The 26,083-nt window shown below is 49.6% G+C and overlaps 2 protein-coding genes across 2 annotated transcripts in view; one reads left to right on the plus strand and one right to left on the minus strand.

Annotated features, from left to right (window-relative positions):
* Nucleotides 1-7,720, minus strand: part of ABCC6 (ATP binding cassette subfamily C member 6) — a 47,952-nt gene extending 40,232 nt beyond the window's left edge. The window contains exons 1-5 of the mRNA XM_029949065.1: nt 7,633-7,720; nt 6,225-6,407; nt 4,296-4,421; nt 4,040-4,168; nt 1,396-1,521 (exon numbers count right to left, since the gene is read on the minus strand). Of these exons, the coding sequence (XP_029804925.1) occupies nt 1,396-1,521; nt 4,040-4,168; nt 4,296-4,421; nt 6,225-6,407; nt 7,633-7,668 (600 nt within the window). The 5' untranslated portion in view covers nt 7,669-7,720. The remainder of the gene's footprint in view (nt 1-1,395; nt 1,522-4,039; nt 4,169-4,295; nt 4,422-6,224; nt 6,408-7,632) is intronic.
* Nucleotides 7,721-10,238: 2,518 nt separating this feature from the next.
* NOMO2 (NODAL modulator 2) overlaps nt 10,239-26,083 on the plus strand; it is a 54,423-nt gene continuing 38,578 nt past the window's right edge. Inside the window, exons 1-9 of the mRNA XM_029946785.1 lie at nt 10,239-10,428; nt 12,701-12,790; nt 14,476-14,521; nt 17,280-17,380; nt 18,267-18,373; nt 20,204-20,276; nt 22,161-22,313; nt 22,851-22,988; nt 23,319-23,408. Coding sequence (XP_029802645.1) covers nt 10,264-10,428; nt 12,701-12,790; nt 14,476-14,521; nt 17,280-17,380; nt 18,267-18,373; nt 20,204-20,276; nt 22,161-22,313; nt 22,851-22,988; nt 23,319-23,408 — 963 coding nt within the window. The 5' untranslated portion in view covers nt 10,239-10,263. The remainder of the gene's footprint in view (nt 10,429-12,700; nt 12,791-14,475; nt 14,522-17,279; nt 17,381-18,266; nt 18,374-20,203; nt 20,277-22,160; nt 22,314-22,850; nt 22,989-23,318; nt 23,409-26,083) is intronic.

The raw sequence follows: 26,083 nt of genomic DNA on the forward strand, positions 1-26,083 counted from the left end.
TATCCCTTGAGAGTTCTCATCCTTCCATGAGGTCATAGGGAAGTATGCTTTAGCAAGCAGGGTCACAAGGGGGACAGTCTGGAAAATAAGGAACTTGGCCTATTTTTATGCTTTGCTTATTCGACAGTAGCTCCTGTGGTTATTGTATAAAAGCTACAAACTGCTAATAAAGAATGACACTTTTGGTGCAATGGCTCTGAGTGTCCCTCCCGTCCCCTGACTGTCTCCTCTTTCTTCCTCATTCCCTTGCCTCTGGTCTCTTTTCAGATGGTCGCAGCGGGCCGCGACATGCACTTAGTACTGAAAGTGCACATTGACATGTCCTGCCTGCTTGTCAGAGGTGAACACCAGTGGGCAAGGTGCTTCCTAGCAGGCAAGGCAAAAAGAGATTGTGCCAAAAATCTGACAACAACCACGAGGTAAGAACTAACAGCTGCCCAGAGGAACAACTATTGCTAATACCAAGTCTAAGAAGTTCTCAAAGCCTGAAGCATGCATGACATGGACAGTAATATCCTCAACAACATCCCTCAGTGAATATGGCAAGGAGATGCGGAGGGATCCGTCCTGAGACGTTGCCAGCTGCTCCAGAAAAACTGCATGCATCCTCACCTTTCACCAGTAGAGCATGAGACTGTTCATTTCACCACATCTCTGCCATTACAGCTTATTATCAACTTTTAATGTTTTCTTCCATTCTCATAGAATAAAAAAGTTCTATAGTTTTCACTTGATGGCTCATGTAGCTGAGCAATTTTTTTAGATGATCTTTCCTCAATGGTCTCTTCCTCAGAGAATTCTTTCCTGATTTCACAGGCTAGTTCAGTGGTCCCTGTTGTAAACACGGACCACGAATGTCTCCTGCAGGACACTTGCCCCAAATGTAATTTTTCACATGCTTATGCAGTTATGTATGTGATTAATGTGTGGTCCCTCTGCTTGGCTGTCAGCTGGGTAGGGACTACGTCTGCCTGTTTGCCACAGGTCCTCGGCACCTAGCTGGGGCAGAGCGCACGGCCTGGTAGACTGCAGCCCCTGGGCCAAATCCTGCACGGCACCTGTCTCTGCAAATAACATTTTACTGAAAAACAGCCATGCGCCTTTGACATACTGTCCATGCAGCAGCAGCAGAATTGAATCGACCCTGCTGGCCCACAGGGACCCTGTGACCCAGAAAGCCGAAAATATTTTCTGTCTTGCTCTGATCAGAAAAAGTTGGTCAACCCAGGACATAGATATACAATATGCTTTTTGCCAAAGGAAAGAATGAGTAAAATGAGTAGAAAGCGAATGAGCGTGTGCCCTAGTTTAGCTCCCTTCTGTCCCACGGGAACACTGAGACCAGACATGCAACAGGGACAAGAGAGGTCCTGGGTTGGAGACACGGCCACTTACAGTCGACGGGGGGTCTTTAGGGAAGAAGGGGGGTTGATCCACGAGGCAGGACAGCACAAACTGTGCCAGCACCAGAGACAAGCACAGGTAGGTCGACAGGTGGTAGAAGGGGTCACTCAGGAAGCCCTGTGGGCGAGAAAGCAGAGGTCCCACTGAGTCCGCAGCCGGAGGTCCATGGGGAGCGGAGGCTGGGCAGGGTGCCTCGAAGGGGAGGAAAGGTCAAGGCTGGGCTGCGAGCAGTGCCCAGGCAGGGAGCCAGAGCCACAGGGTTTGAAAGCCAGTGTCCCCAACATTTCTGGCCACCCTACAAATGGGGGGGCCAGGGGTTTCCCCTGGAATGTGAGCAGGGGGGATACTTCTCCTTTCTCCTTGTGCCACAGAGGGAAGCCTTTCTCTACTCCAGCCCTCACCCCAATATCCCATTCTGCTTCCTCATGGCCAGTGTTTTCTGGCTTAAGAAGGGAACTGGTTTGGGGCACCTGGATGGCTCAGTCGGTTAAGTGTCGCGCTCTTAGTTTCAGCTCAGGTCATGATCTCACCATTGTGAGATCGAGCCTCCCATCGGGCTTGCATCGGGCTCAAGCTCCTGGCGTGGAGCCTGCTTGGGATTTTCTCTCTCCCCCTCTCTCTGCCTCTCCCCCTGCTGCACACGTGTGCGCACTCTGTCTCTCAAATAAACTTAAATAAAAAAGAAGGGAAGTGGATTTATCGAGCATTTCCTCTACCTTGTGCCTGTGCGGGAATCCTTCCGGGCACTGTCTCATCAAGTCCCCCTCTGACTCTGACCCCAGCTGGGGTTTAGCTGCTCTGTTTTCCTCCTATAGAAACCAAGTTCACAGGAGCCAGAGCACCTTGCTCAAGGGCACACAGATGATTCAACCTACATCATGAACTTTTGCCGCCACCCTATGACTGCTTTTGCACCCACTGCCCCTCTGGTCAGAAGCATGCTCTGGTCTCTTCCCACTCTCGGGTGTGTGGCTTACAAGGAAGTGACTCCATCCCAGGTGGGGGGCAGGTGAGGGTCGCCATGTCTCGGCTTAGTGTGGCTTCTATGCCAGCAGTTTCCACCTGGGGCAAGCTTGTGCCCAAGGGACAGTTGGCAGTGTCTGCAGACCCTCTGGGTCACCCTAAGGGGACGTGTGCTGTTGGTATCTAGTGGGTGGGGGCCAGGGATGCTGTTTAACATGCTACAAGGCAAGAACAGCCCCCCCAGCCCCACCCCCACCCCAAAGAGAATTATGTCAAGAGTGCTACGGTTGAGGAACTGACGTCTGGGCTGTTTTTCTCTTTGTGGATAAACAGATCCACTGTGCCCCTTACCACGGAACGGCTACTGCCCAGGACGGGAAACAGAAATAGGGGGGTGGGCCCGGGTGGCTCAGTGGGTTCAGCATCTGACTCTTGATGTTGGCTCAGGTCATGATCTCACAGTCTTGAGATCAAGCCCCGCCTCAGGCTCTGTGCCGACAGCTCAGCGCTCACTCTCTATACATCAAATGAAAAAGAAATACGGGTGGGTACGCTGAATGTGTACCATATACAGACGGGAGCGTGGGTGACGGTGAGAATGAGGGGGGGCGCGTGCTCACATGGAAAGAGTGTGCACAGTATGTTTTGGACGAGGTCACGGAGCGGGGTGATCCCAGGCTCCTTAGTGCCTCTCCTTTCCTTGGAACTTACATTCCACCCACTTGTCTTGCACTAGGTGCCTTTTCAGGAACACAGAGGTTAGAGAGTACTATGTTGTGGAGACCGTCTGGACGTAGATGGCACCAAACCCTGTGAAAGCCTCTATACCCTTCTGGCGGCAGGTGCATAGACCTACTCATCCTGCGGCGCCCATGACACGCCTTGTAAGTCCCCTTGCTTATTACCTCTGCCAATACCATCTGGGTGCCCTGCCTCTCCTTCCATCTCTCCTGGCCCTCTGTGTAAGGAGCCACGTCAAAAAAATTTTTTTAATGTTTATTTCTGAAAGAAAGAGAGAGCTACAAAGGGCGAGTGAGAGAGGGGCAGGGAGAGAGGGAGACACGGAATCCGAAGCAGGCTCCAGGCTCTGAGCTGTCAGCACAGAGCCCAACGCAGGACTTGAACCCAGGAACCGTGAGATCATGACCTGAGCCAAATCGGACCTTAACGGACTGAGCCACCCAGGCGCCCCTCCGGGGCCACTTTCAAATTTCATCAGGGAAGCTCCTGACATTGTGATCCACAGTGCGCCTGTGGCCGGTGGTGCGAGGGAGGACGTGTGAATGGGTGTGCAGTGTGGGAATGTGCGACTCGTGTGCCGAGTCATGTGGGCGCCTGAAGGCACGGACACGCCGGGGGCGGCAGGTGTGGGTGTGTTCCAGGCGGCAGTTGTGTGACGCATGAAAGGTGGGGCACGCGGTGTGCCTGCTGTGCAAGTGAAGTGTGTGACATGAGTGTGTGAGCCCCCAGGAATGTGTGTCCATGGAAAACGTATGGGGGATGTGTACCCCTGTGTGGGGGAGTGCCCTGCGTGTCGCTGCAGTGTAAGCAGCCGTGGTGTGTGTCTCTGTATAGACAGTGATTCACGTGTGGAAAGGGGAGGAGGAAGGATGGGGAAAGGGGGGACCCGAGGCCTGAAACTGCCATACGGTTCCCCCAGGCCTCCACTTACACCTTGTGAGGCCAGCTGGGCGGCACTGGTCACCGGCAGGAGAAAGCAGAGCAGCCAGTATCCAAACAGCAGCCCCGATGCCCGGACCCCCTTCTTCCTCTCTGTGTGGACCAGGAACATGGCGAAGGTCTGGACAGGAGAGGCAGGATGGGCCCCTGAAGGTGGGGAGGGCCGGGGAGGGCGGAAGGGGGCCCCCCGCCCTGCCCCACGCCGGCCAGCTGGGCAGGAGAAGCCCGGCCAGCCTGGCTGTCATTACCATCGTGGCCATCCACACGGTGGGATGAATGAGGAGCTCCGGGGCCTGGGGGGTCCCGCGCCGGACTCTCCAGAGAGCCACCGACACGCCGGCGGTGCACAGGAGCAGGAGGGCGAGTCCGAGCACCTGCGAACAGGCCCGGGGAGGTGAGGCGGGGGGGCCAGGGAAAGGCAGGGGCAAACCAGACAGGGACCCCATGCCCACTGGATGGCGAAGTCCCCAGCGTCATAACTGGACAGTGTCAGAGTGAAAGGTGCCGAAGAGAAAGCAGGAAGGGGATCCTTAATGCAGATTTGCCTCGACCTGAAGTGTCCTATAAATAATACGCTGCAGGGACCTGAGCCAACCCAGCGCTCTCCAGAAGGCAGGGGTGGGGTGGGGGGAGCCAAGCGTGCACAGGTGAGGTGCTTTAGGTATGAAGGAGCCGCCTGGGGGCACCTGCGTGGCTCAGTCAGCTAAGGTATGACTTCAGTTCAGGTCATGATCTCAGTTTGTGAGTTCGAGCCCCACATCCAGCTCTGTGCTGACAACTCAGAGCCTAGAGCCTGCTTCGGAGTCTGTGTCTCCTTCTCTCTCTGCACCTCCCCCACTTACGCTCTGTCTCTCTCTGTCTCTCTCAAAAATAAATAAACATTAAAAAAACAAAACAAAAAGAAGCGGCCTGAAACAATATTCACACAGCAGGTGAAAAAGTTACACTGTCTTCAAGTTCCTTTTGACTTCTACTTTTCTTTTTAATTTTTTTAATGTTTGTTTATTTTTGAGAGAGAGACAGAGTACAAGCGGGTAAGGGGCAAAGAGAGAGGGAGACACAGAATCTGAAGTAGGCTCCAGGCTCTGAGCTGTCAGCACAGAACCTGACTCGGGGTTTGAACTCACAAACTGTGAGATCATGCCCTGAGCCGATGTCAGATGCTTAATTGACTCAGCCTCTCAGGCGTCCCTGACCCCCACTATTAAATCAAGGAGAAACTCTGTCAGGACTGGTATGTCTCTAGACCCTTCTCTACGATGTGGTGGTCTCTCTTTTGAATAAGAGAAAACGAGAAAGCAGAAGGTGCACACAGGTGGGAGAGAAGACGAGGCCGGGGTGTGTCCCACAAACTGTGACAAGCACCTCACAGTCCAACGCAGAGCCCCAACCACTACTGGCTGGTTGCGTTTGACATGCTGCCTGTTTTTGTATCACCTGGGAGCTAAGGATGATTTTTGACATTTTTCAATCATTGAACAACACTCAGAAAAGTATAATACGTCATGACGTGTGAGAATCACATGAAATTCAAATTTCAGTGACTTTCAAGAAAATGTTACTGAGAAAATGTCTGCGGCTGCTTCTCTGCTGCATTGGCAGAGTAGGTGACACAGAGTCCCATGGACCCTCAAAGCCTCCAATATATGCTCTCCAGCCCTTTAAGGAAGAGTGAGGCGATCAGACAAAAATGAGAAGGTGGTATGGGACAGACATTCTTGTGGACGTCTGGAGAAGGGGATGGATGAGTGGAAAGGCTCACACTTGGATTGCTCGTGGTTTTGTAACACACTAAAATACATACATAACAATTTTAAGAACCGGTTTTTAGAAAGAACTGCCAGTGGGGAAACATAAAAATCAATGCATACCTATTCAAAAAAATTTTAAAGGTTCACCCAAGTGTGATCCTGGCCAGGAACATATGAGCGTCCGGATGCATGTGTTTGCAGATGTGTGGGTTTTCGTGATCACCAAATCTGTTTGGGGGAATCTTGTTCCACATAGTTTATCTCTGGAGTATTGCTGTCTGTTGGATTAACAGGTCCCCTTCTTGTCCCCACCCTGGGTGCTCCTTGAAAGGAGGAATGTCCACTTTGGAGTCTCAACCAAGGATCCAGCCAGCTCCCCTCACTTGCCAGCCAGTCTGGTTACAGCCTCCCAGAGGCAGTGGTTACCATTTTGGCCTTGAAGAGGAGGGACATCCGGAGGTAGCCGTTGCCATGGCGATGGATGTAGAGGAGGTAGATGGGGCCAAGGACCCAGAGGTACATCGGGGGCACCCAGATCCCTGCTGTTTTCAGGAAGCACACGTTCAGTAGATGGGCGCCAATGGGCTCAGGCTCTGTCCAGTTCCAGACCTGATGGAACACGAGGGCGACCCTTGTGATCATAAAAGGCAGGGGTCCCAAATCCACCCGACTGGGGGCAAAGCAACCTTTTGGACTCCCAACATTGACGTGAAAATGGGCCAAGCGCTCTCTGGAGTACCTTATAATTCTCAACTCCTTTAATGCTAACATCAGCCCTACGAAGTAGAGGGAATTATCATACCAATTTTGCATATGAGGAAGCTGAGGCCCAGAAAGGTCACAGAAGTTGGGTGATGGTCACCCAGGTGGAAAGGGGTGGTGCTGGGATTTGAACCAAGGCGGTTGGGTCCTGGGGTGTGGGATACCTGGGTTCCAGGATGAATACTGGGCGCAGACTGTCACTTAAGCCTTATAATTTAAGAGGTAGATGTTACTGTTCCCATTTCTCAGACCAGGAAACTGAGGCATGGAGAAAGCAGAACAGCCTTCTTCAGGGCCACACACATACAGGAAATGGCAGAGCTCATTCCCATGAAGCCTGTTTGACCCTGAAGCTTGTTCTACAGAGTGTCTTGATCTGCGATTCTTTTTTTTTAACTTTACATTTTTAAAAGTTTGTTTATTTTGAGAGAGAGACAGAGCACATGAGCAGGGGAGGAGCAGAGAGAGAGGAAGAGAGAGAGAGAATCCCAAGCAGGCTCCATGCTGTCACCGCTGAGCTGAGCGGTGGTGGTAGTGGTGGTGGTGGTGGTGGAGGGGGAGGGGGGGCTTGAACCTTCCCTGCAAAGGGGAGGGGTGGTGTTAAGAGAATCTACCTCTGCGTTGAATTCAATGGGTTGATACCAGTAAAACACACAGAAGGTTGTGGGGCACAAAGTAAGCCCTCAATTAACATCAGCTCTTATTATTGCCTTACCTGCCTGGCCCCTGAAATCCTGGGATTTTGCGATCCTTGCTCCCATCCCATGAACCTGTTTCCCAGAGTCCTTCACTAATAGCCTGGGTGAAAGAGGAAGCCGGCTGAGAGGTGGGGGGTCCAGAAGCATTATGCAAATAGAAGTCAAAGCCCGGCCGGCCACTGGGAGGTCTGGAGGCCCCATTAGTGGTGCTGGGACCTCCTGGGGCGGGCTCGGTTAAAGGGCTCGCCCTTCCCAGCTGTTTGTCTGCCTGGGAATTTGGGGGGGGGGTCTCTTCCCTTCCCGGTATCACCCTGAGAGATCTACCAAGCCCGGAAAAGGAGAGTGGGGCGGGATGGGGCGTGGGGGGGACTTACCCCCTGTCCCACACAGGACTCTGCAGGCGCGGCCATCGCGCTCCGCCCGTGCCTGTCGGTCTGTCCGCTCCGCGGTCAGTCTGTCCCGGGGCAGCCTCCTTTGCCGCGCTCCGGGTCCTGGAAGGGGTGGAGACTGACAGGCTTGGCTGGGATTCCAGCTCCGGGATCGCCAGGCCCGGGGCAAGGTCCCGCCGCGCTGCCAGGGTGGGGCGGGAAGAGATGAGACCAGGTGATTGGAAGGGGCGCTCCGGGCGGCACGAGCGGGCATTGGGGGAGGGGATCTTGGAGCCCCAGAAAGTGCAGAGGCATTCCATTAAAACCCTCCAGTCCCGCAACTGTTGGGATGGACACTGTCTGCCTGTAGGGTGGTGGGAAGATACTAAGATTACTCAAAGAGTTTAGCACCGTGCCAAGGACACAGGAAATGCTCAATAAATTAGCGATTATTAGTATTAGTAATGTTCTTTCATCCATAGGGTACTAAGCGGTGGTTCAATGTGCCATTTCAGAAACCTAATATGGAAAGATGGTTGGTAAAAGCTAAAGGAAAACAAGATTATAATACAAAACAGTGTATAATACTTCTGCAAAAAAAAAAAAAAAGTATATGCTTAGATTGGGGAAAGGTGGGGAAGGAAGGCAAATCTTTGACTTCCTCTCCTGGGTCTCAAAGCAAGGTGTGATTCCAGACAGTGGCTCTTTTTGGGAAATCCTGTGTGCACAGGTTTAAAAAAATGGATGTGCCGTCCGGCAATGATCATGGGAATCCTCGTTTTTCTGTTCTTTTCCCTTTCCTTTTTCTCTTTTCTTTCTTTCTGTCCACGCATATATTCTTTTTAAGGTAAAAATGAAAAGAGAGATTTTTCAGACAGACAAACACAGGTACTCAGTTTGGAGGAAGAAGTCAACTTCTCTGCACTCTTCACACTGCCCTGTCACTTCTCTGCAGCTCCCATGGCTTCCCCTGGGGGCTCCCTTTTCTTTGGGGGTTTCCCAACCCTGGCCTGGGACTCAAGTCAGTGTGCCTTAGGCTGTCCCCTGGCCTGGGTTTTGAAGCTGAGTGTGGCAGTCTGCTGTTCACAATTGTAAATTTTGTCTGCTCATTTGAGGAGATCTCTGTGGAGACTCATGGAAATTGGGGGGAGGCCTCTCTTCCTGTGATTCCACCTCTGATAGGCATTGCCACGGTCCTAGCGTTCATTTCATTGTATCTGTGAAGATGAATTTGTGGGGAATGGTGGGAATTTGCGGGGGAATGGTCAGAAAGTGAGGAAGAACACAGAGGAAATCAGTTGGGTGAACCAAGAACAGAACCCAGTCCTCTGAGCAGTACCAGGCTGAATGCAGAGCCCCGAACAAGTTCCTGTCCCTCTTTCAGCCTCAGTTTCCCTTTCCGTAAAGTGAGAAGTTTCCATGGGCCACCATTTCCTAATGGGTGGCTTTCAAACAGGGACTCATGCTAGACAGAGGAAAGGGCATCTGTTTCAATTGTAGTTATAAATGACCCAATAAATGAAATAATTATTTAGCTAGTTTCTCTCTGTAACCACATAGTTAAGAATTCCGCTGTATTTTGAGTGAGAAACTGAAATTAGATGTGCTCATGATTGAGATCCTTGGGGGAATGTATCATTCCATTGTAGGAATAATGAAGGTTTTGACCATTATTGCATGGTTTAAACTCACTGTGATTCATAGTTGAATACTGCTTAAGTCTTAGTCACAATGGTAAATTCGAGTGGGAAATTCTCTCTCTCTGGTCGTTTAGAAACAAAATATAAAAACTATCAAAATAAAGCACTTGAATCTCTTTCAGGGAAAAATGGAAGCATTCCAATATCAGTTAAGAAAAGCAATTTTTGTTTCTTTTGATGTGGTGGCTTACAGTTAAGTTCAGTTCAGTTTTTGTCAAAGTATATATACAATCTTAGAACAAAACACAGCACGCTGAGATTTGAACTTGTTTTCTGACAAATCATGCTTCAAATCACAGACAATTCAACGTAAATTAACTATTTGCATCCCCTGCTTATGGGAGGAAATCTCTTAAGTTTATTTCCACACAAACGTCATTAGAGCTGAAATTAAAACAAATTTCAAATACTCTTTGTTTTGTTTAACATTATACAGACCTTAAATGGCCTATGTATTGCTTTAAAAAAGTACTGATTAGTTATCATGGAAAAATGCACTGATTTAAATTTCTAAAGAGGTTTTTGAGATTATATATCACCTGTGATATACATGTGCCAAAAACATTAGGAGGAGTAGTTGGATACTTAAATCAACAGTCTCTTGTCGTTTCCAGTTTCCGCGACATTAAATTCCAAAGTATAATTCAACTTTGGAATTTGTGCCTGTAATCAGGCACCTTGCAACTGCACCTGCCAGAAGGTGCATGGAGTCCTCCAGACCTCCAGAGGGCACTAATACTTTGGTATAGTTGCTGAGCATGCGCTGTAGTTAGCTTGTCTGGCAAGTGGGCGGGGGGCCGGAGCGCGCGCACGCGCAGCAGCGGCGGGGCGGGGCCTGGGCTGTCAGCGGCGGGCAGAGGAGGAAGCTGCGGGCAAAGCGCGGAGCTAGGGGCGGGACGGGGAGGCCTGCGAAGGGTCGGGCGACACAGGCCCGGCCATGCGGGCGTGTGGGGGCTTGGGGACCCCGGGGTCGGTGGTGGCGGCCGCCGCTGTGGTGCTGCTCCTGAGTGGCGTGGGTCCGGCGCGCGGCTCCGAGGACATCGTGGTGGGCTGCGGGGGCTTCGTCAAGTCGGACGTGGAGATCAACTACTCCCTCATTGAGGTGAGCGCCCGCCCGACGGCCGGGGCCGGAGCTCGCTGTGTGACCCTGAGCCAGTCGCACAACCTGTCTGGGCTGCGATGGCGTCACCTCAAACACCAGACAGTTGCCACCTGCTCCATGTTCTAGGAGTCCTTCCCTCCTTGAACACTCCGGTCTCCGCGGGCTCGCCACCGTCCCATGCCGTCCCCGTCGCGCTGGGGGTGGGTGGGCGGGGTTCCTGTCGTGGGGTCAGTTTCGGAGTGGGGTTGGGGGCCTAGAGGTATGTGCGCAAAAGGGGTGTGAGGGACATTTTTGGTTGACGATGCTGGTGGTTCATAGCTTTTATCCGGTCACTCAAAACGAAGGCTCTCCCAGATGAAGACCCCAGGCTCTTCAGAACTCAAATTCCAGAAACCCAGAATCCAGATCCAAGATGACAGGGAGCTCTGACCGTCCCCAGAATCCAGGCCCCACATCTCATAAAACTCCGTCTCAGCGGGACCCAGACCCCCTGAAACTTAGATTTCTTGCAACCCGTATTCCAAAACCTAGAGACTGCAAGTCTTATCCCCTTTGCCCCACAGCTCAGTGCCCCCAGAACGTTCTAATCCATTCCTCCAACCCCCGCCCTCCACCCCCAGGGATGCTTTTAGAGAGCATTGATTCCCATTCCAAAGATCCTGACCGGGTAGATCTCTGTTGGCCTCTCTGGGGCTGGGAATATGGATTTTTAATCTTTCTTGGTGTCCCCCGCACCCCAGGACTCCTCTGAAAACGGAGAGTTGTTGGCCGCCCAGATTGCCTTTCTGGGTTGTTAGTGGAGTTACGCTAGAGATTTGTGCTGAAGCCTTTTTGATTAAGTCGTAAATCCCCAGGCAGTTACATGATTATCAGTCCAGTGGGATTATGACCCAGAAAACTTTTGTGAAGAGGAAGGTGACTTGTCGGGATGGACGGGAGGCGGGTGCTGACAAGGAGGCAGGGGAGGGGGTTGGAGAGAGACAGGGAAGGAAGAAGCCATTAGCTGGCAAAGAGAAGGGACTCTGGGGGGACTGAGCCCCCAAAGGCTGACCGACAGCACGTTGCTGGCAGCTGCAGGGCTGTGGTGAAGGGATGAACCAGAATGTTCTACAGATCTGGTTGCTGGGGTGGGTTTGGGGAGGGGTAGATTCCACACCCCACTGGGTCTATCCACCTGGCCTTGTTCCATGTCCCAGTTTTTGTTCTTGGAGGATAGTGCTGAGACAGAAGCCGCGGCATCCAGCACTGTGAATTTCCTAAAGAAAATAATGGTCGCCTTCAAGACCTCTCTCTACCTGTGGCTTCTCTGCCATTTTTGATCCTGAGTCAGCTGTTTAATGAGTCTACCGGCTGGCAGGGGCGGGGCTCCTCTGCTCCGCTGAGTGCCCATGCCACCTCCTGGTTTGCCTCTGGGCATGTGGGCACAGGCCAGTTCAGAAGCCACCTTGCAAGGCTTTTTGTAACTTAGTTTCCTGAGGCTCCCAGAGCAAAGTGAAGCAGAGAGATGTTAGTAGTAGGACATAGTAATATAGTAAAATAATAGGAGTACTTTTATTGAGCCAAGCTGTCTGCCAGGTGCTTAATATGTCAGGATGTGAATGTGTGTTACCACCATGAAGGGGAATGGCTCTTTACCCATGAAGAAACTGGACCTCGGGAGGTTAAATGACTTGTCCAAGGTCGCGCAGTATGTGGAAAACCCACATGTTGCTTGAATATCTTAAAAGGTTAAGAGATTGTATTTGGTAATGCCCAGGATTTGCAAGAACTTTAGAGATCCCTTGAAAAGACATATGTTAAGTACCTTTTGATTTATTTTTGCCCAAGAATGAAAATAAAAGAGGAGATTAAAAATTCTTAGACGATTGTTACTCCTAAGTATTGGGAATCATTTGAGGTAAATGTAGATACGGGCCCCCCTCTCCCAGACCTTCTAGTTTAGAAAGAAGTGGGGCCTGGGAATTGCATTTTAATAAGCACCTTATTAATAGCAAATTGGAAAATTTGTTTTAGATCCATAGAGACAGCCACTAAAAGTACACTGAAAAATATTGAAAAATACGACTTTGGGGGTTTCTAACCTGAAAAATACCTAATCACACTATTTTGTGGACACTTTGTCTTATTTTTCTCTGTAACCCCTGGTGTTCATCACAGCACATAGTAGGTCCGCACAAATTAAATACATATTGACCAAATGCGTTGTGGTGTAATGTATGTAGCTAATCCTCAAAGACGATGTTATGACTTCTCTTCTTTCCTTGCTTTCTAGATAAAGTTGTATACCAAGCACGGGACTTTGAAATACCAGACAGACTGTGCCCCTAATAATGGTTACTTCATGATCCCCTTGTATGATAAGGTAAGAGAGACTACTGTCGTCGTTTACGATATGAAGCCAGAACAGCCTTCAGTTAGCACGTGAGCAAATGCTCGTCTCTTGTAGGTTGTAAGTGGAATCTGACAGTCCTGGCCCAGTTTCGAGGGAGACCATTTATAAACCGGTTTGACTGAGTACAAACCCGACAGCGGTCCTCAGTGTCTGCAGGGACATCTGGCGACGGCCAGAGACATTTTCAGTGGTTACACCTGTTTGAGGTTGGAGGAGTGCGACATCATCCAGTGGGCAGAGGCCAGAAAGGAAGCTGAGCCTGCTGCACAGGACAGAGCAAACGTCAGCAGTGCCAACACCGAGAAACCCTGATTTAAGAGAGCTCTTTATTTGCAAACAGCTTAAGACAGCGTTTTAAAAAACTGTACAAGTGATAGGCGAGTTGAGCTGCGTGGAAAACAACAAAACAAGGTCTTTAGAAGCATATGAAGTAAATTTGTCCATTCCCCGCTCCCAGTTTCTCATCCCTCGGTAGTGATCACCACTAATAAAAGTACTGGCGTGTATCCTGAGAGACGGCTTTCTCCGTATTATGATTACAAAGGGGCGCCTGGGTGGCTCAGTGGCTAAGCGTCCTACTCCGGCTCACGTGATCTTAGACTTCGTGGGTTCCAACCGTGTGTCCAGCTCTGTGGTGACAGCTCAGAGCCTGGAGCCTGCTTTGTATTCTGTGTCTCCCTCTCTCTCTGCCTCTCCCCCAATATACTGTTTTCTCTCTCTCAAAAGTAAATAAACATAAAGGAAAAAAAATTTTATAATTGTAAAGATCCCCACACATGTGCACATGTGCACAGCTGTGTATCCGCGCCCACTCACACCCCACCCCCGTTACCCCTCCCGTTTCTACTTTTCATTTAGGAACGTAGATTTACCGGAAGTTGCAAAAAATAGTCAATACGCGCACTTCATTTTTTGATTTTTTTTTTTTTGTATCAGACGGAACTAAACAACAGGAATTATTCTGAAATTTGATTATTTTTCCCCTGGTACACTTTCAACATCAGCATGCACGGGTCTCCTGATTTCTTTTTCATGGCCGCATAGCACATCAGAATCAAATCAGAAATGGAACTTATGTGACCACGACTCTATTCATTGGCCTAGAGGCTTTTCTCAATTTAAAAATTATCACTGATAACAGCACTCTTCTTGAAATTACATCTTTTGTCACAATATGAAGGGCCTGACTTTTAGAGATTGGTCTTAAAACCTTTTTTTTTTTTTAAACTATTCATATCATTCTTCAAGAAACCAAGGTGTGTGAGAAACATCTAGTTTTAGGAAATGACTTTGGTTCCTAAAGATACACAGTGGCCCTAGCAACCTTGGATGTACGAGGGGTTAATAGGAGGCTCCATTAGTCAGATGTTTGGTATCAGAAGACAGTGAGTGGCTGAACGTCACGCCTTTAGAACTCTTCCATGGGCGCTAACTCGGTGTCTTGTGATTGGTTGGATGGGGACTTGTGGGCATCCAGGTTCAGCCCACCGCGTCCGAAGGGAGCCATGTATCCCACGGCCACTCAGAACACAGTGTAGGCTTGGAATTTCATTGCAGGTATGAAAATGCTAGAGTAAATGGTAGCCCTGAAGTAAATTAGACTAGTTGAAAGGTCATTGTTTTTCATTTCTCTGCCTTTTCTTCCCCCCTCTTAGGGAGATTTCATTCTGAAGATCGAGCCTCCTCTAGGGTGGAGTTTTGGTAAGTTCACTGAGTAACCGGATGTACTCTGTGAAGGATTAGATTGTGTGCTGAATATTCGTTTAAATTGGTGGAGTGCATACACTGTTAAAATACTAAGGGTGCATTTCTAGTGTGGAACAAGGCTTTTCCCCGTTTGCTACTTTATTTTTATTTTTTATTTTTTTAAATGTTTTATGTATTTTTGAGAGAGACATAGTATCAGCAGGGAGAGGGGCAGAGAGAGGGAGACAGAATCTGAAGCAGGCTCCAGGCTCTGAGCTGTCAGCACGGAGCCAGATGTGGGGCTTGAACCCGTGAACTGTGAGGTCATGACCTGAGCCCAAGTCAGAAGCTTAACTGACTGAGCCACCCATGGCCTGTCTCAGAGGATTAATGGGCTGGTATGGGTAGGTGCTGAGAAAAGCTGGCATGTAATTAGCAATGCATAAATACTTCAAAGCATTCTGCACACATACAAACAAAAGCTCAGAACTTTCCTGATGTGTCTGCCTTTTATCACAGCTGGAGATGCGGATGGAAAGGGGTTGAGATAAGAGAGGGTTCTGCTTTTTTTTTTTTTAAACATTTATTTATTACTGAGAGACAGACAGAGCATGAGCGGGGGAGGGGCAGAGAGGGAGGGAGACACAGAATCTGAAGCAGGCTCCAGGCTCTGAGCTGTCAGCACAGAGCCCGACTCAGAGCTTGAGCTCACACACTGGGAGATCATGACCTGAGCAAAGTCGGACGCTTGGCCAACTGAACCACCCAAGGCGCCCCAGGTTTTGCTTTGTCGTGGCTGACATTTCCCAGGAGTAGGTGTGTGTGTACCCCAGTTCGGTAGTGTGGGGAGAAGGGCGGGGGGCTGGTTGGTTGCGGCAGGCTTGCTCCTGAGTTAGAGGAGGAAGGATTGAGTCCCTGCCATCCCAGAGGGCAAAGTGGAGGTCAGATGGCTGAGAGCTAATGTGGCTTCGTGAAGAAAGTTCTTTGAGAGTTCGTAGTTCGGGGGGACCTGACCTGTGCCTTCCAGAAGGAGGAGGAGGGAGCCCAACACAGGGCTGAAGCAGGGGTTACAGAGTCGGCAGCCTGTGGGAGTGTTTGGTTTCAGCCCCCTCCCCTCCTGCCAGCTGGTTTCTTCCTCAGCATCTGTATGACGTCATTCACGTGTAGCTCTAGTTCACTCATTCCATCACTATGTGAAAAGAAAGGGATTTACCCCCTTCTGTGGACGGACATGTGGGCTGCTTCTCAACTTTGGCCTAAGTGTCGTGCTCCTGCAAGTCCTTGTTCCTGTCTCTTGGTACGCGTGTTTTGCATGTTTGCGTCTCTCTTGGGTGTACCCCAGGAGGGGGCGAGCTGGGCAAGAGAGCATTCACACGGCAGCTCTCGTCCATGCTGTCTGATATCCAAGCAGGTGTGTAAAGTGTGCTCTACCAGCAGTGGGTAGGCGTTCCGGGTGCCCCGCCGTCTCTCCGGCACTTGGTTTGGCCCGTCTTTGTCATTTTAGCCACGCCGGTGGTAATGTGGTGGTCTCCCGGTGGTCTTGATGTGCATTTGCTCCATGGTCAATGAGATGAGTGCTTTTTATATATGTTTATTGGCCATTTTGATAGCCTTTTTGGTCATTTTTCTCTTTAAGTCTTTTTGTGCATTTTTTACTGGCATTTTCCTGTGTGTGTGTGTGTGTGTGTGTGTGTGTGTGTATAATTCTTCACTTTAATCAAAAGTCTCCTGATTTTCCCATTTTTTCTACTTATTCTGCATTCTTCATAAACTTTTATTTTTTTTTAAGTTTATGTATTTATTTTGAAAGAGAGAACATGTGAGTGGGGAGGGGCAGAGAAAGAGGGAGACCGAATCCTAGGCAGGTCCCCATGCCCATGCCATCAGCACAGAGCCCAATGCGGGGCTCGAATTTAGGAACCGCAAGATCAGAACCTGAGCTGAAGTCGGACACTTAACCAACTGACCCACCCAGGCGCCCCTCTTCCTAACCTTTTAAAAACTTGAACCCTTACTATGATGATCTCTTCAATTTTTTAGACAGAGTCAGTTAATTGCTCGTATTGAAAAATTTGGGGCTAGCATAAAATCCAGGTTTCGGTTTTTTCTTCAGAAGTTGACATTTGGCACAAACTGAGTATTGGCATCCTCTTTTCCATTCACTCTAGGCCCCTTGTGGCCTGTCTCCGTGCTTGGCTCCCGTGGGCATTGGAGTTTCCGGTCCTGGTTTAATGTGGCTGCACTCATGCCCTGGGCCAGGGGACAGTTGGTAGGCAGACTTCTGCAGGTTGAATTGGGGCTCTGTCACTCCCAGACTCTGTGACTTTGGGGGTCCAACCTTCTCTTGTCTCAGCATAGTAATCAGTGAGAGGTGTTAGCACCTACCTTCCACGTAGTTGTGCGGACCACACGCTCTTAGCCCCGCGCCTGGTCTGGGGTAAGCCTCCAGTAACTGAAACTCTTTGGCACGTACCGAATTTTCCGTGAGACTCTGAGCTACGGTTTAGCTGAAAGACGGTTATCAAAGTGTATTACCCTCCACACACTGTTTCACCCTGGGGTGGGGAACTGGGTGGCCGGGGGAGCCCTTCCTGCATCCGTCTTGGTACCTTGGGATTTTAAACCATGCGTGCGTGTTACATGCTCAACAGTAACTGAAATGGAAGCTAAGCAGTGAGAGGTGTTTTGCTTGGGCAGGCGCACCTTATCTCAGCACTAAACTGGCTCTTGTGTCTCCTACCCTGTCCCCTCCCCTCCCACCTTCATTTCTTAGAGCCGACGAACGTGGAGCTCTACGTGGATGGCGTCAGTGACATCTGCACGAAGGGCGGGGACATCAACTTTGTGTTCACGGGGTTCTCTGTCAATGGAAAGGTTAGCCTTTGGAACAGTCCTGTTTTTTGTTGGTTGCTCTGTATTAGATACGGAGTCTTCTCTGGCCTTTTTTAAATGGTCGAGTGAGCCCACAAGGGACCCGTAGGTAAGCTTCAAGAGGCGGAATTTCGCGTGAGAGGCGGTGGGTGTTTTTCGGGGTCAGGTCCAGGTTCCTCGTCATTCTCCCGCATGGGCGGTTGCAGGGAGAGCCAGGCCGTTCCCTGTGAAGGCTGCTGGTGAGTAACCGGTGGGGCTGGCCTTTCAGAGGCGTGAGGGCGGGAAGGGCGCAGGCCCCGCTTGTCATCGCTCTGGGTGCCTCTTCCAGGCAGGATTTGCGTTTGCTTTGGCCCCTCCCCCTGGGGCTGTCTCCGGAAACTAGGTTCTCTGAGAGTTTTGGGGGCCCCCTGGTAGCGTGAATTTAGAGTGCTGACCTGTGTGAACGGCAGCCCCGAGCTCAGATTCTCTGAGCTCCATCCGGCACCAAGGGCCACGTGCAGATTTGCTGGCTGTCCTTTCCTTCCTGGCAGGTTATTTCTCCGTCACCTTTACGCCGAGAGTGTTATGCTCGCTCTCGGGTGAGGCAAGGGGTCCCGGTTTCATGCGTGAATTCCTCGCCGGGAAGGAGGATCATGGATATGTTTTTCTTTTACTGTTGAGACTGTAGAATGGTGTCCCTTTAGCTGATAGTGTTTTAGATTCAGTGAAACAATTATTTCACCGTTACTGCTCCCTCTCTCAGCCCCTCAGATCTCCCCGGAAACCGTATCCATAATCTGTCTAATCTTTGCAAAGGAGTCGGGACCCCAGGAGGGATCTAAGCTCATGCGGGGACGTGAACGGGCCGGGCAGCAGCTGGCTCTAGTCTTGACCTCCTTCTGCTCGGCAGGTCCTCAGCAAAGGCCAGCCCCTGGGCCCCGCGGGAGTCCAGGTGTCTCTGAGAAACACGGGGACCGAAGCGAAGATCCAGTCCACCGTGACACAGCCTGGTGGAAAGTGAGTTGTGCCCGTGTCACCCTGCTTCACGGAGAGGGGGTACTGTGACTCGAGGGGGGGGGGGCTTCAGATCTAGGGACTCCTGGGTTTAAATCCTGATTTGGGTTCTTAACTTCAGGCAAGTTCCTGTCTCTCAGGGCCTCGAACTCTTCGTCTGTAAAACGGAAGTCATCCGACCCATCTCCTCCAGTACTGAGGGGATGAGTTAAGGTCTCTACAGTACCTAAGGCAGTGCCTGGCACATAGTAGGCCTTCATGTAACAGCTGGGACTGGCTCTGGAGCCTGAAAACCTGGGTTTGAATGCTTGTTCCCCCACTTAATGGGTCTGATCCCACGGCAGGTTACTTAGCGCCTTGGGCCTTAGTTTCCTCATTTTTAAATGACAGTGGTGGTGGAACCCACCTCCCAAGGTTATTAGGAATATTAATATTATTTCAAACTGCCTGGTGTGGAATATGTGCTTAATCGTGTTAGCTCAATATCGATTTGCTCAATTATGATTTTAAAAAATCATTTTATCACTATTACATGGAAATTATCTTGTAGTTGGAACCGACAGCTATTTAATTAACCTTGTTGAGTCAGATTTAAAGTATTTATTCAGTGGATGTGTATCATCAAGTTGTAAGTGTTAACAGATGTGCCAAGATTAATTCGGAATAGTTCCAACTGATAATTTTGAAAGCATTCAAATCATTACTCTTTCAGTATACAAAACCAACGTAACTGCAAATTAGAAGTTGATAATGAGTCTGTCGGTAAGCTATCCAGTTTTTAAATGAGGGTGGTTGAAATCATCTTTCAGTTTGGGGATGACGTTTACTTCTGCTTGGCTGATGCCTGTGGGGGAACACGGGGCTTCTGTGTTCTCTAGACTAGTCGTCGTTTTCTTTTGACCCCGCTGGAAAAAGTGACTTGAACTGGTTGAATCGCATTCCTCTGTACTTACTAAAACAGCGGTCTTAACCTTGCAGAAGTAGAGGGTCAGTCTCACTAAGACCAAAATCCAATAGTAATTTCCATTTCATCGTAGCAAAGTAGCAAAATACCACCGCAGGAGAAGAAATGAGGCGGATTTCCGGTAGTCCGTTTCACTAGAATTAGCCCTCTCGTCGTCTGGGGCCTTGTGCATGGAAAGGGTTGAATATGTCAGGATCCTGGCGGTGGTGTTTCCGGCCTCATCTCCTGTCCCTCCACTGGTGGTTTGCCTCTAGCTACCTCATTGGTCTTCATCAGCATCTGATTTCATCACAGTGGTGTGTGCGAGAGCCTGGAATGACTTTTACTGTATTTATTTCCGCTCCGGGATCTCAACTCTCCTGCACAGGATTCAGAGCTTGCTGTCCCTTGCCCTACCCATGTCATCAGCATCGTCTTGTTAGTGACGGCCTCAGCCTGTTGGATCTGTTCTCTCTTCTTTACATGGGACTCCTCCCTCTCACTTCTGTTCCTTTGGACACGTCCTTTCCTCCTCTTTGCCTATTCATGCCTCACAACCTTGTCAATGCACCTGAGTGTTCTGTGACTGATCCCTGCTAAGCCACAGTGGCTGGTTTTCAGGTCAGAAATCGCTGGGGCTTAAGGGCAACCTAAAACCTCCTTCCTGTCCATGCACAGAACACCTGTTCCTGTATACAGTAAGTACTCAGTTAGTGCTCCCTGATGTGGATTTGTACAGCAAAGGATAGGATTTTTTTTATGCTCATGTAACAAGCTAATGGCTAGTTTGTGATAATTCAAACATTGTTTTCTAGTGCTTCCAGTACTAGTCATAAATTAGTAGACTTGGGTTGCTGAAAGAAAGTTTATTGGCTCTTTGTATTTCTTAGGTTTGCATTTTTTAAAGTTCTTCCTGGAGATTATGAAATTCTTGCAACTCATCCAACCTGGGCACTGAAGGAGGTGAGTATTAATGTCAACAGCTGTGCCACCAGTGTTCTGGTTTGGGGACAAACATAGGAGTTTCAGTTCAAGATACGAAATGGGTTTACGGTTTTTCCGGAAGTAGATGAAAAAGGACAGCGCTACTGATTGGTTTGGTGGTATTTATAAGATAAAACTCACTGTAGCAGATGTTGCTTATGTTGCTTTTGGTTTTAGGTGGCAATATTGTCTTCCTGCTGTGAAATAGGTCTGTTATTAACTGTAGCTATTTTAAGCTGAATCAACACCAGAAGGACCTGATGAGATTTACTTGTTCTTTTTCCAGTCGGAAACGGCAATCTATAAATACACTTAACATTCTAGAAACTGTTGCACATGTGCCCAAGAAGAATATAAAAGACTGTTTATTGCAGTTTTGTTTGTAATAGCAAAATATTGTGAGGAACCTAAGTGTTCATTAGGTAGAGAGTGGTATCATCATGCACTCGGATGAGGACTGAGCAAGAGCTGCGTGAATCAGTAGGAGCACATTTTAAAACATGACGTTAGAGGGGCGCCTGGGTGGCTCAGTGGGGTAAGCCTCCAATTTCAGCTCAGGTTGTGATCTCCCAATTTGTGAGTTCAAGCCCCACGTCAGGCTCTGTGCTGACAGCTCAGAGCCTGGAGCCTGCTTCGGATTCTGTGTCTCCCTCTCTCTCTGACCCTACTCTGCTCACACTCTGTCTCTCTCTCTCTCTCTCTCTCTCTCAAAAATTAAACATTGAAAAATTAAAAAAAAAATTAATTAAAAAGAACCATCAGAGTCATTATTTCTGTTTTTAACTAAAAGGTTTTATGCATTTATAATGTATTGTTTTGTTTGTAATAGCAAAATATTGTGAGCAACCTAAGTGTTCATTAGGTAGAGAGTGGTATCATCATGCACTCGGATGAGGACTGAGCAAGAGCTGCGTAGATCAGTAGGAGCACATTTTAAAACATGACGTTAGAGGGGCTTTAAAAATGTTTTATTTAAAACTCATGGCTTAAAGAAAACCAAACAAATGTGGCTTATACATTATGATTAAAGTAAATTTTAAGGCTTACATTGTTAATTGAATGCATAAAGGAATTTGAGTTTGTTAATATAAAATTGTGTTTCAAAGTAGGGCGTGCTGTTTCAGGTCAGGATGGTGAGTGCCCAGGGGTTAGTGCCATGGCAGTGAGCGTGAAGGGGCTTCTGGGTGCTGGTCCCAGTGTGTTCAGTTTGTGAAGAATCACTGTGCCCTACAGTTTGAACGTGTGCATTTTTCTCCATGTAAACTGTGCTTTGGCAGACAGCTTTAAAAACGCATGCATACAGTCCATTAAGTATGGCGAAAAAAGCATGCTCATTAAAAATAATTGAAACAGATAGAACAGTTTGCGGTAGCAGAAGTGGTAACAGAGGCGGGCAGTTTGGAAGGTGGAAAAAGGTAAAAGAGGTAAAGTGTTATTGCGCAAAGGAAATCATTGTGGTCTTCATTTTGCCACCTTTCAGTTCATTTTGCTTGTGAACACTTAATTGTGATCATACTATACTCCCAGTTTTCTATGTTACCCTCCACCTGTTATTTTGTTTTATGTTTATTTATTTATTTTGAGAGAGAGAGAGAGAGAGAGAGTGAGTGAGTGAGGAGGGGAAGGGTGGAGAGAGAGGGAGACAGAGAAGCCCAACCAGGTTCCGTGCTGTCAGCGCAGAGCCTGATGCGGAACTTGAACTCACAAACTGTGAGATCACGACCTGAGCCGAAACCAAGAGTCCAGAGGCCTAACTGACCGAGCCACCCAGGCGCCCCTGTTACTGTTGTAGCTGAAGCACGTCTTCATGTTGTTGAACACTCTGTGTGGTCGTTCAGGAAGTTAAAATCCCCTCTTCCGTAGGCGAGCACCACTGTGCGGGTGACCAATTCCAACGCCCACGCCGCCAGCCCCCTCATAGTGGCCGGCTACAACGTGTCTGGCTCTGTCCGCAGCGACGGGGAGCCCATGAAAGGGGTGAAGTTTCTTCTCTTTTCATCTGTAGTATCCAAAGAGGTGAGTAAAGAACAGTGGAGAGCAGACGAGCTTGTGGGAGGGCGGGGCTGCCGGCTTATGGACCCAGGACCCGCCGCTGACAACGCAGCTCAGGGTGGATGTCTGGTCTCCACGTTGAGGAACGTTGTGTTCTCTCCGTTGACTCACAAGACGCTGAGGGTCTTTGATTGTGGAGCGTGCACAGGCCCTGGAATCAGTCAGACCCGGGTGCACACCTGTCTGCACGCTGCCTCTCGTGGGCTGAGTGGCCCGGCCACCTCATTTTCCTGCGCTCCGTTTTCTTGTTCAGAGTGGTGACCGGTCGTAGAGAAAGATAATCATGGCGTTTTTTCCCCAAGGAGACTGTGCCAATTTTTAACTTCTCAACTCGAGTGTAAAAAAGTCTGTGTTCTTTTTATCTCCACTATTATGGATTTCAGAAATATGGATCTCGTGACATAAAGCTTAGAAAAATTTTCCAATAGCATGGCTATTTGCTGGCGATCAGAGCACATAAGAAAAGGAAGTCATTTTTGCCCCCCACCCCCTGTGGCGTAGGATGTCCTGGGCTGCAACCTCTCGCCGGTGCCCGGCTTCCAGCCCCCAGATGGGAGTCTGCTGTATTTGTGCTGCGCGGTCTCCAAGGAAGACGGCTCCTTCTCCTTCTATTCCTTGCCCAGTGGGGACTACACTGTGGTGAGTGGAGGAGATTTGTGTCCTCTGGGTGTTTGGGACCCTTATGACGCAGTGAGCATCGATGCCATTTGGGTGTTAAAAGGAATAAATGATTGACCCGCAGTTTTGTGACTGTTTGATTTAGTGCAGTTATTTGAGGTGAGATTCTGACCTTTCAGTAACAGCTGCAAAAAGTTTGGGCTTCCTCTTTTAAGATCGGCAAGAGGATTCACATTTTGCCGCTTGGCTCACCTCCAAACCCTTGTCATTGGTGGCCTTTTGGGTCAGTTTTTAGTATTGATGGTTGAATCTTATTGCTGGCTCTTCGTAACGAAAGGCCCTTCCTTCTAGATCCCCTTCTATAGAGGAGAGAGGATCACCTTTGATGTTGCTCCTTCTAGACGTGACTTTACAGTGGAACACGACAGCCTGAGAATTGAGGTAGGACCTGCCGGCCTTCTGGAGGGACAGGTGTTTGAGTTTCCTATCCCTGGGCACAGGTGTTGCAAACATGGTTAAGAAAAAACGACGAGTATTTTATCTAGAAGGGCTGGGCTGCTGGGCAAAACAGACTCGTGCTCGGTCCCAGTTTAGCCTGGGATCCCTTCTCACGTAATCTCTTCATCTGAGTAAACTGGAGCCCCCGAGTTGTAGCTGCTTTGTGCAATGAAATGTATTTAGTGCAGGCCAGTGCCAGACGATTCAGGTACCGTCACAAGGGTGGGTGGACAGTGGGGACCCAACGAGGCACAGAATTCTGTTCTTTCAGGGGGCGCCTGGGTGGCTAAGTCGGTTAAACGTCCGACTTCGGCTCAGGTCATGATCTCATGGTTTGTGGGTTCAAGCCCCACATCAGGTTCTGTGCTGACAGCTCAGAGCCTGGAGCCTGCTTTGGATTCTGTGTTTCCCTTTCTCTCTCTGCACCTCTCTCATTCATGCACTGTTTCTGTCTCAATAATAAAGAAACATAAAAAAAAGAATTTAAAAAAACCACATAAAATTCTGTTCTTTCAGAATTTGGTGGCTCCGATAGGTAAATCAGCTAGACTATTAGAAGGTGATAAATGGTGTGTAGAAGAATAAAGCAAGGAAGCAGGTGCACACTTTCAGGGCTGAGACGAGTTACCATCTTCCGGGTACTCTTGGAAGTCCTCACCGTGAGGGTGATGTTTGAGCAACAACCTGAGGGGGAAGAGGCAGGGTGGAAAGTGTTTGAGGCAGAGGGAGTGGCAGGTGCAAAGTTCCTGAGGCCGGAGTGTGCCTAGAGGGTTTGGGGGATCCCAAGGAGGCCAGGGTGTCTGGGGTGGAGGGAGTGGGGAAGGGAGAGACGATGGGGCACATTATACAGGACCTGGTGGGCCACTGAGGCAGTGAGCGAGCAGAGGAGAGGTGTGATTCCTCGGGTAGTCATGTTGGGGAGAGTTTGCGGGGAGCTAGGTGGAAGAGAAGGACTGGTTAGTCAGGAGGCTGTGGCCATAAACCAGCTGAGAGCTGAGAACTCGGGCTGCAGGGAGGGGGCGAGAGAGGGGAGGGGTGAGGGATTTGGTGAAGGTCGGCCTGACACACTCCCTAGATCCTAAAATAGATGGCAAATGTGTTTTCCATCACATTTTATCTTTAATTACAGAAGTAGATAATGGTTACCGTAGAAAATTTGCTAGATAGAGCAGATCCCCAAAGAAAATAGTAGTCTTCATAAATGGACCTCCCAGTGTTACAGTTATTGAAAAAATTAGATTTTAATCGCTTTCTTTTAATGTTACATTTGAAAGTACTATGTTAAAGTAGCTTAAATTGGTAGGAGCTAGCTTGTAGGTCACATGCTCAGTGGGGTTCTGACTGCGTGTTAAGATTCTGTGCAGCACTTGCCTGTTTTGTGCCTGCCGGACGCGGGCAGGGGGTGCTCGCTTCAGGGGCCGGGCGGGGAAGGGTGGGCGCGGGCGAGCGGTGAGGGGCAGTCCCAGGCCTCAGCCACATGCACGTTTTTAAGCAGAGATGAAGAAAATTTCAGGGCGGGGCCTGTGAGCTGCATGAGCCAGGAGCCACCAGAGTGCGTTCTTTATTCCCACTGGGATTCAGTGCCTGGCACATAGTAGGTGTCTCGTAGAAGGAGTCATTGGGTGAACATAGGGATCGGTGAGTGGTAACCGCATCTTGTTAGAAGGATCAAAGGGGCTACTGGAATTTTAAAGAAGACGTTTTAGTTTTCTGAAATTCTCTTGAATGCTGTTGTATGCACGCACGCACGCATTCATTCATTGAGGAGCAGCCTATTGAGTGCCTACTGTGTACCAGCTGACTACAACAGAAAAGGCCCCTGTGTTCATGTAGCTTGCATTCTAATAGGCGGACTGGCAATAAGAAATCGAACGAGCTCATTTTCAGATACTGGTAAAAGTCTGACGAAGCGAATAGCATAGGGTAGCATGATAGATCGTGACCGGCTCGGGGCAGGAGGCAGGGCCCCTGAGATGGGGCGGACAGGCAGTTGGGGGAGGCCTCTCAGACGGAGGAGCTGACGGTTTGAGCTGAAACCTGAATGGTGGGAAGGAGCGGCCTCCTCCCTGATCCCCACGAGCGGGACAGAGTGAGCCAGGCCCAGAGCAGCTGGTGTGGAGGGCCCATGTGAGGCGTGCCTGCCGAGCACGAGTGTGGTCAGCTTGAGGCTGCAGAGACTGGGGGGCTGGCACATAGCGACGGGGAGAGCAGAGCCCTGGCACCCACGAGCGGGGGCACAGACACGTGTGAACCAAGCACAGGGCGCATACGGCGGGGGAAGAAGGTGGCCCGGGTGAGGGAATGAGGCTATGAATCTGGGTCGTGGTGGGAAGAGATAGTGCACCTGGCAGGGATGGTGTGTGGAGGATGGATGGGTGTGGGGAGGGGTCCCAGTGACACTGGGGCTTGCGGTTGGGAGACTGGTGGGTGGTGCGGTTCGCCAGGGCAGGGGGCTTCTGGAGGGGAGGAGGCAGGTGGAAGCAAGGCGGTGGGCTCTCAAGTTTGACTCCATGAGCTTCAACTGGGGGAGTAAGCTTCTAGATCTTTTTCATTCAGTTATTTGACAGACATCAACGTGCTGGGAACATAAGAAAGCAGGCAGACCCGCGAAAGTGCAG

Source organism: Suricata suricatta, chromosome 8 (genome assembly GCF_006229205.1).
Source record: "Suricata suricatta isolate VVHF042 chromosome 8, meerkat_22Aug2017_6uvM2_HiC, whole genome shotgun sequence".
In the NCBI taxonomy this organism is placed as follows: Eukaryota; Metazoa; Chordata; class Mammalia; order Carnivora; family Herpestidae; genus Suricata; species Suricata suricatta.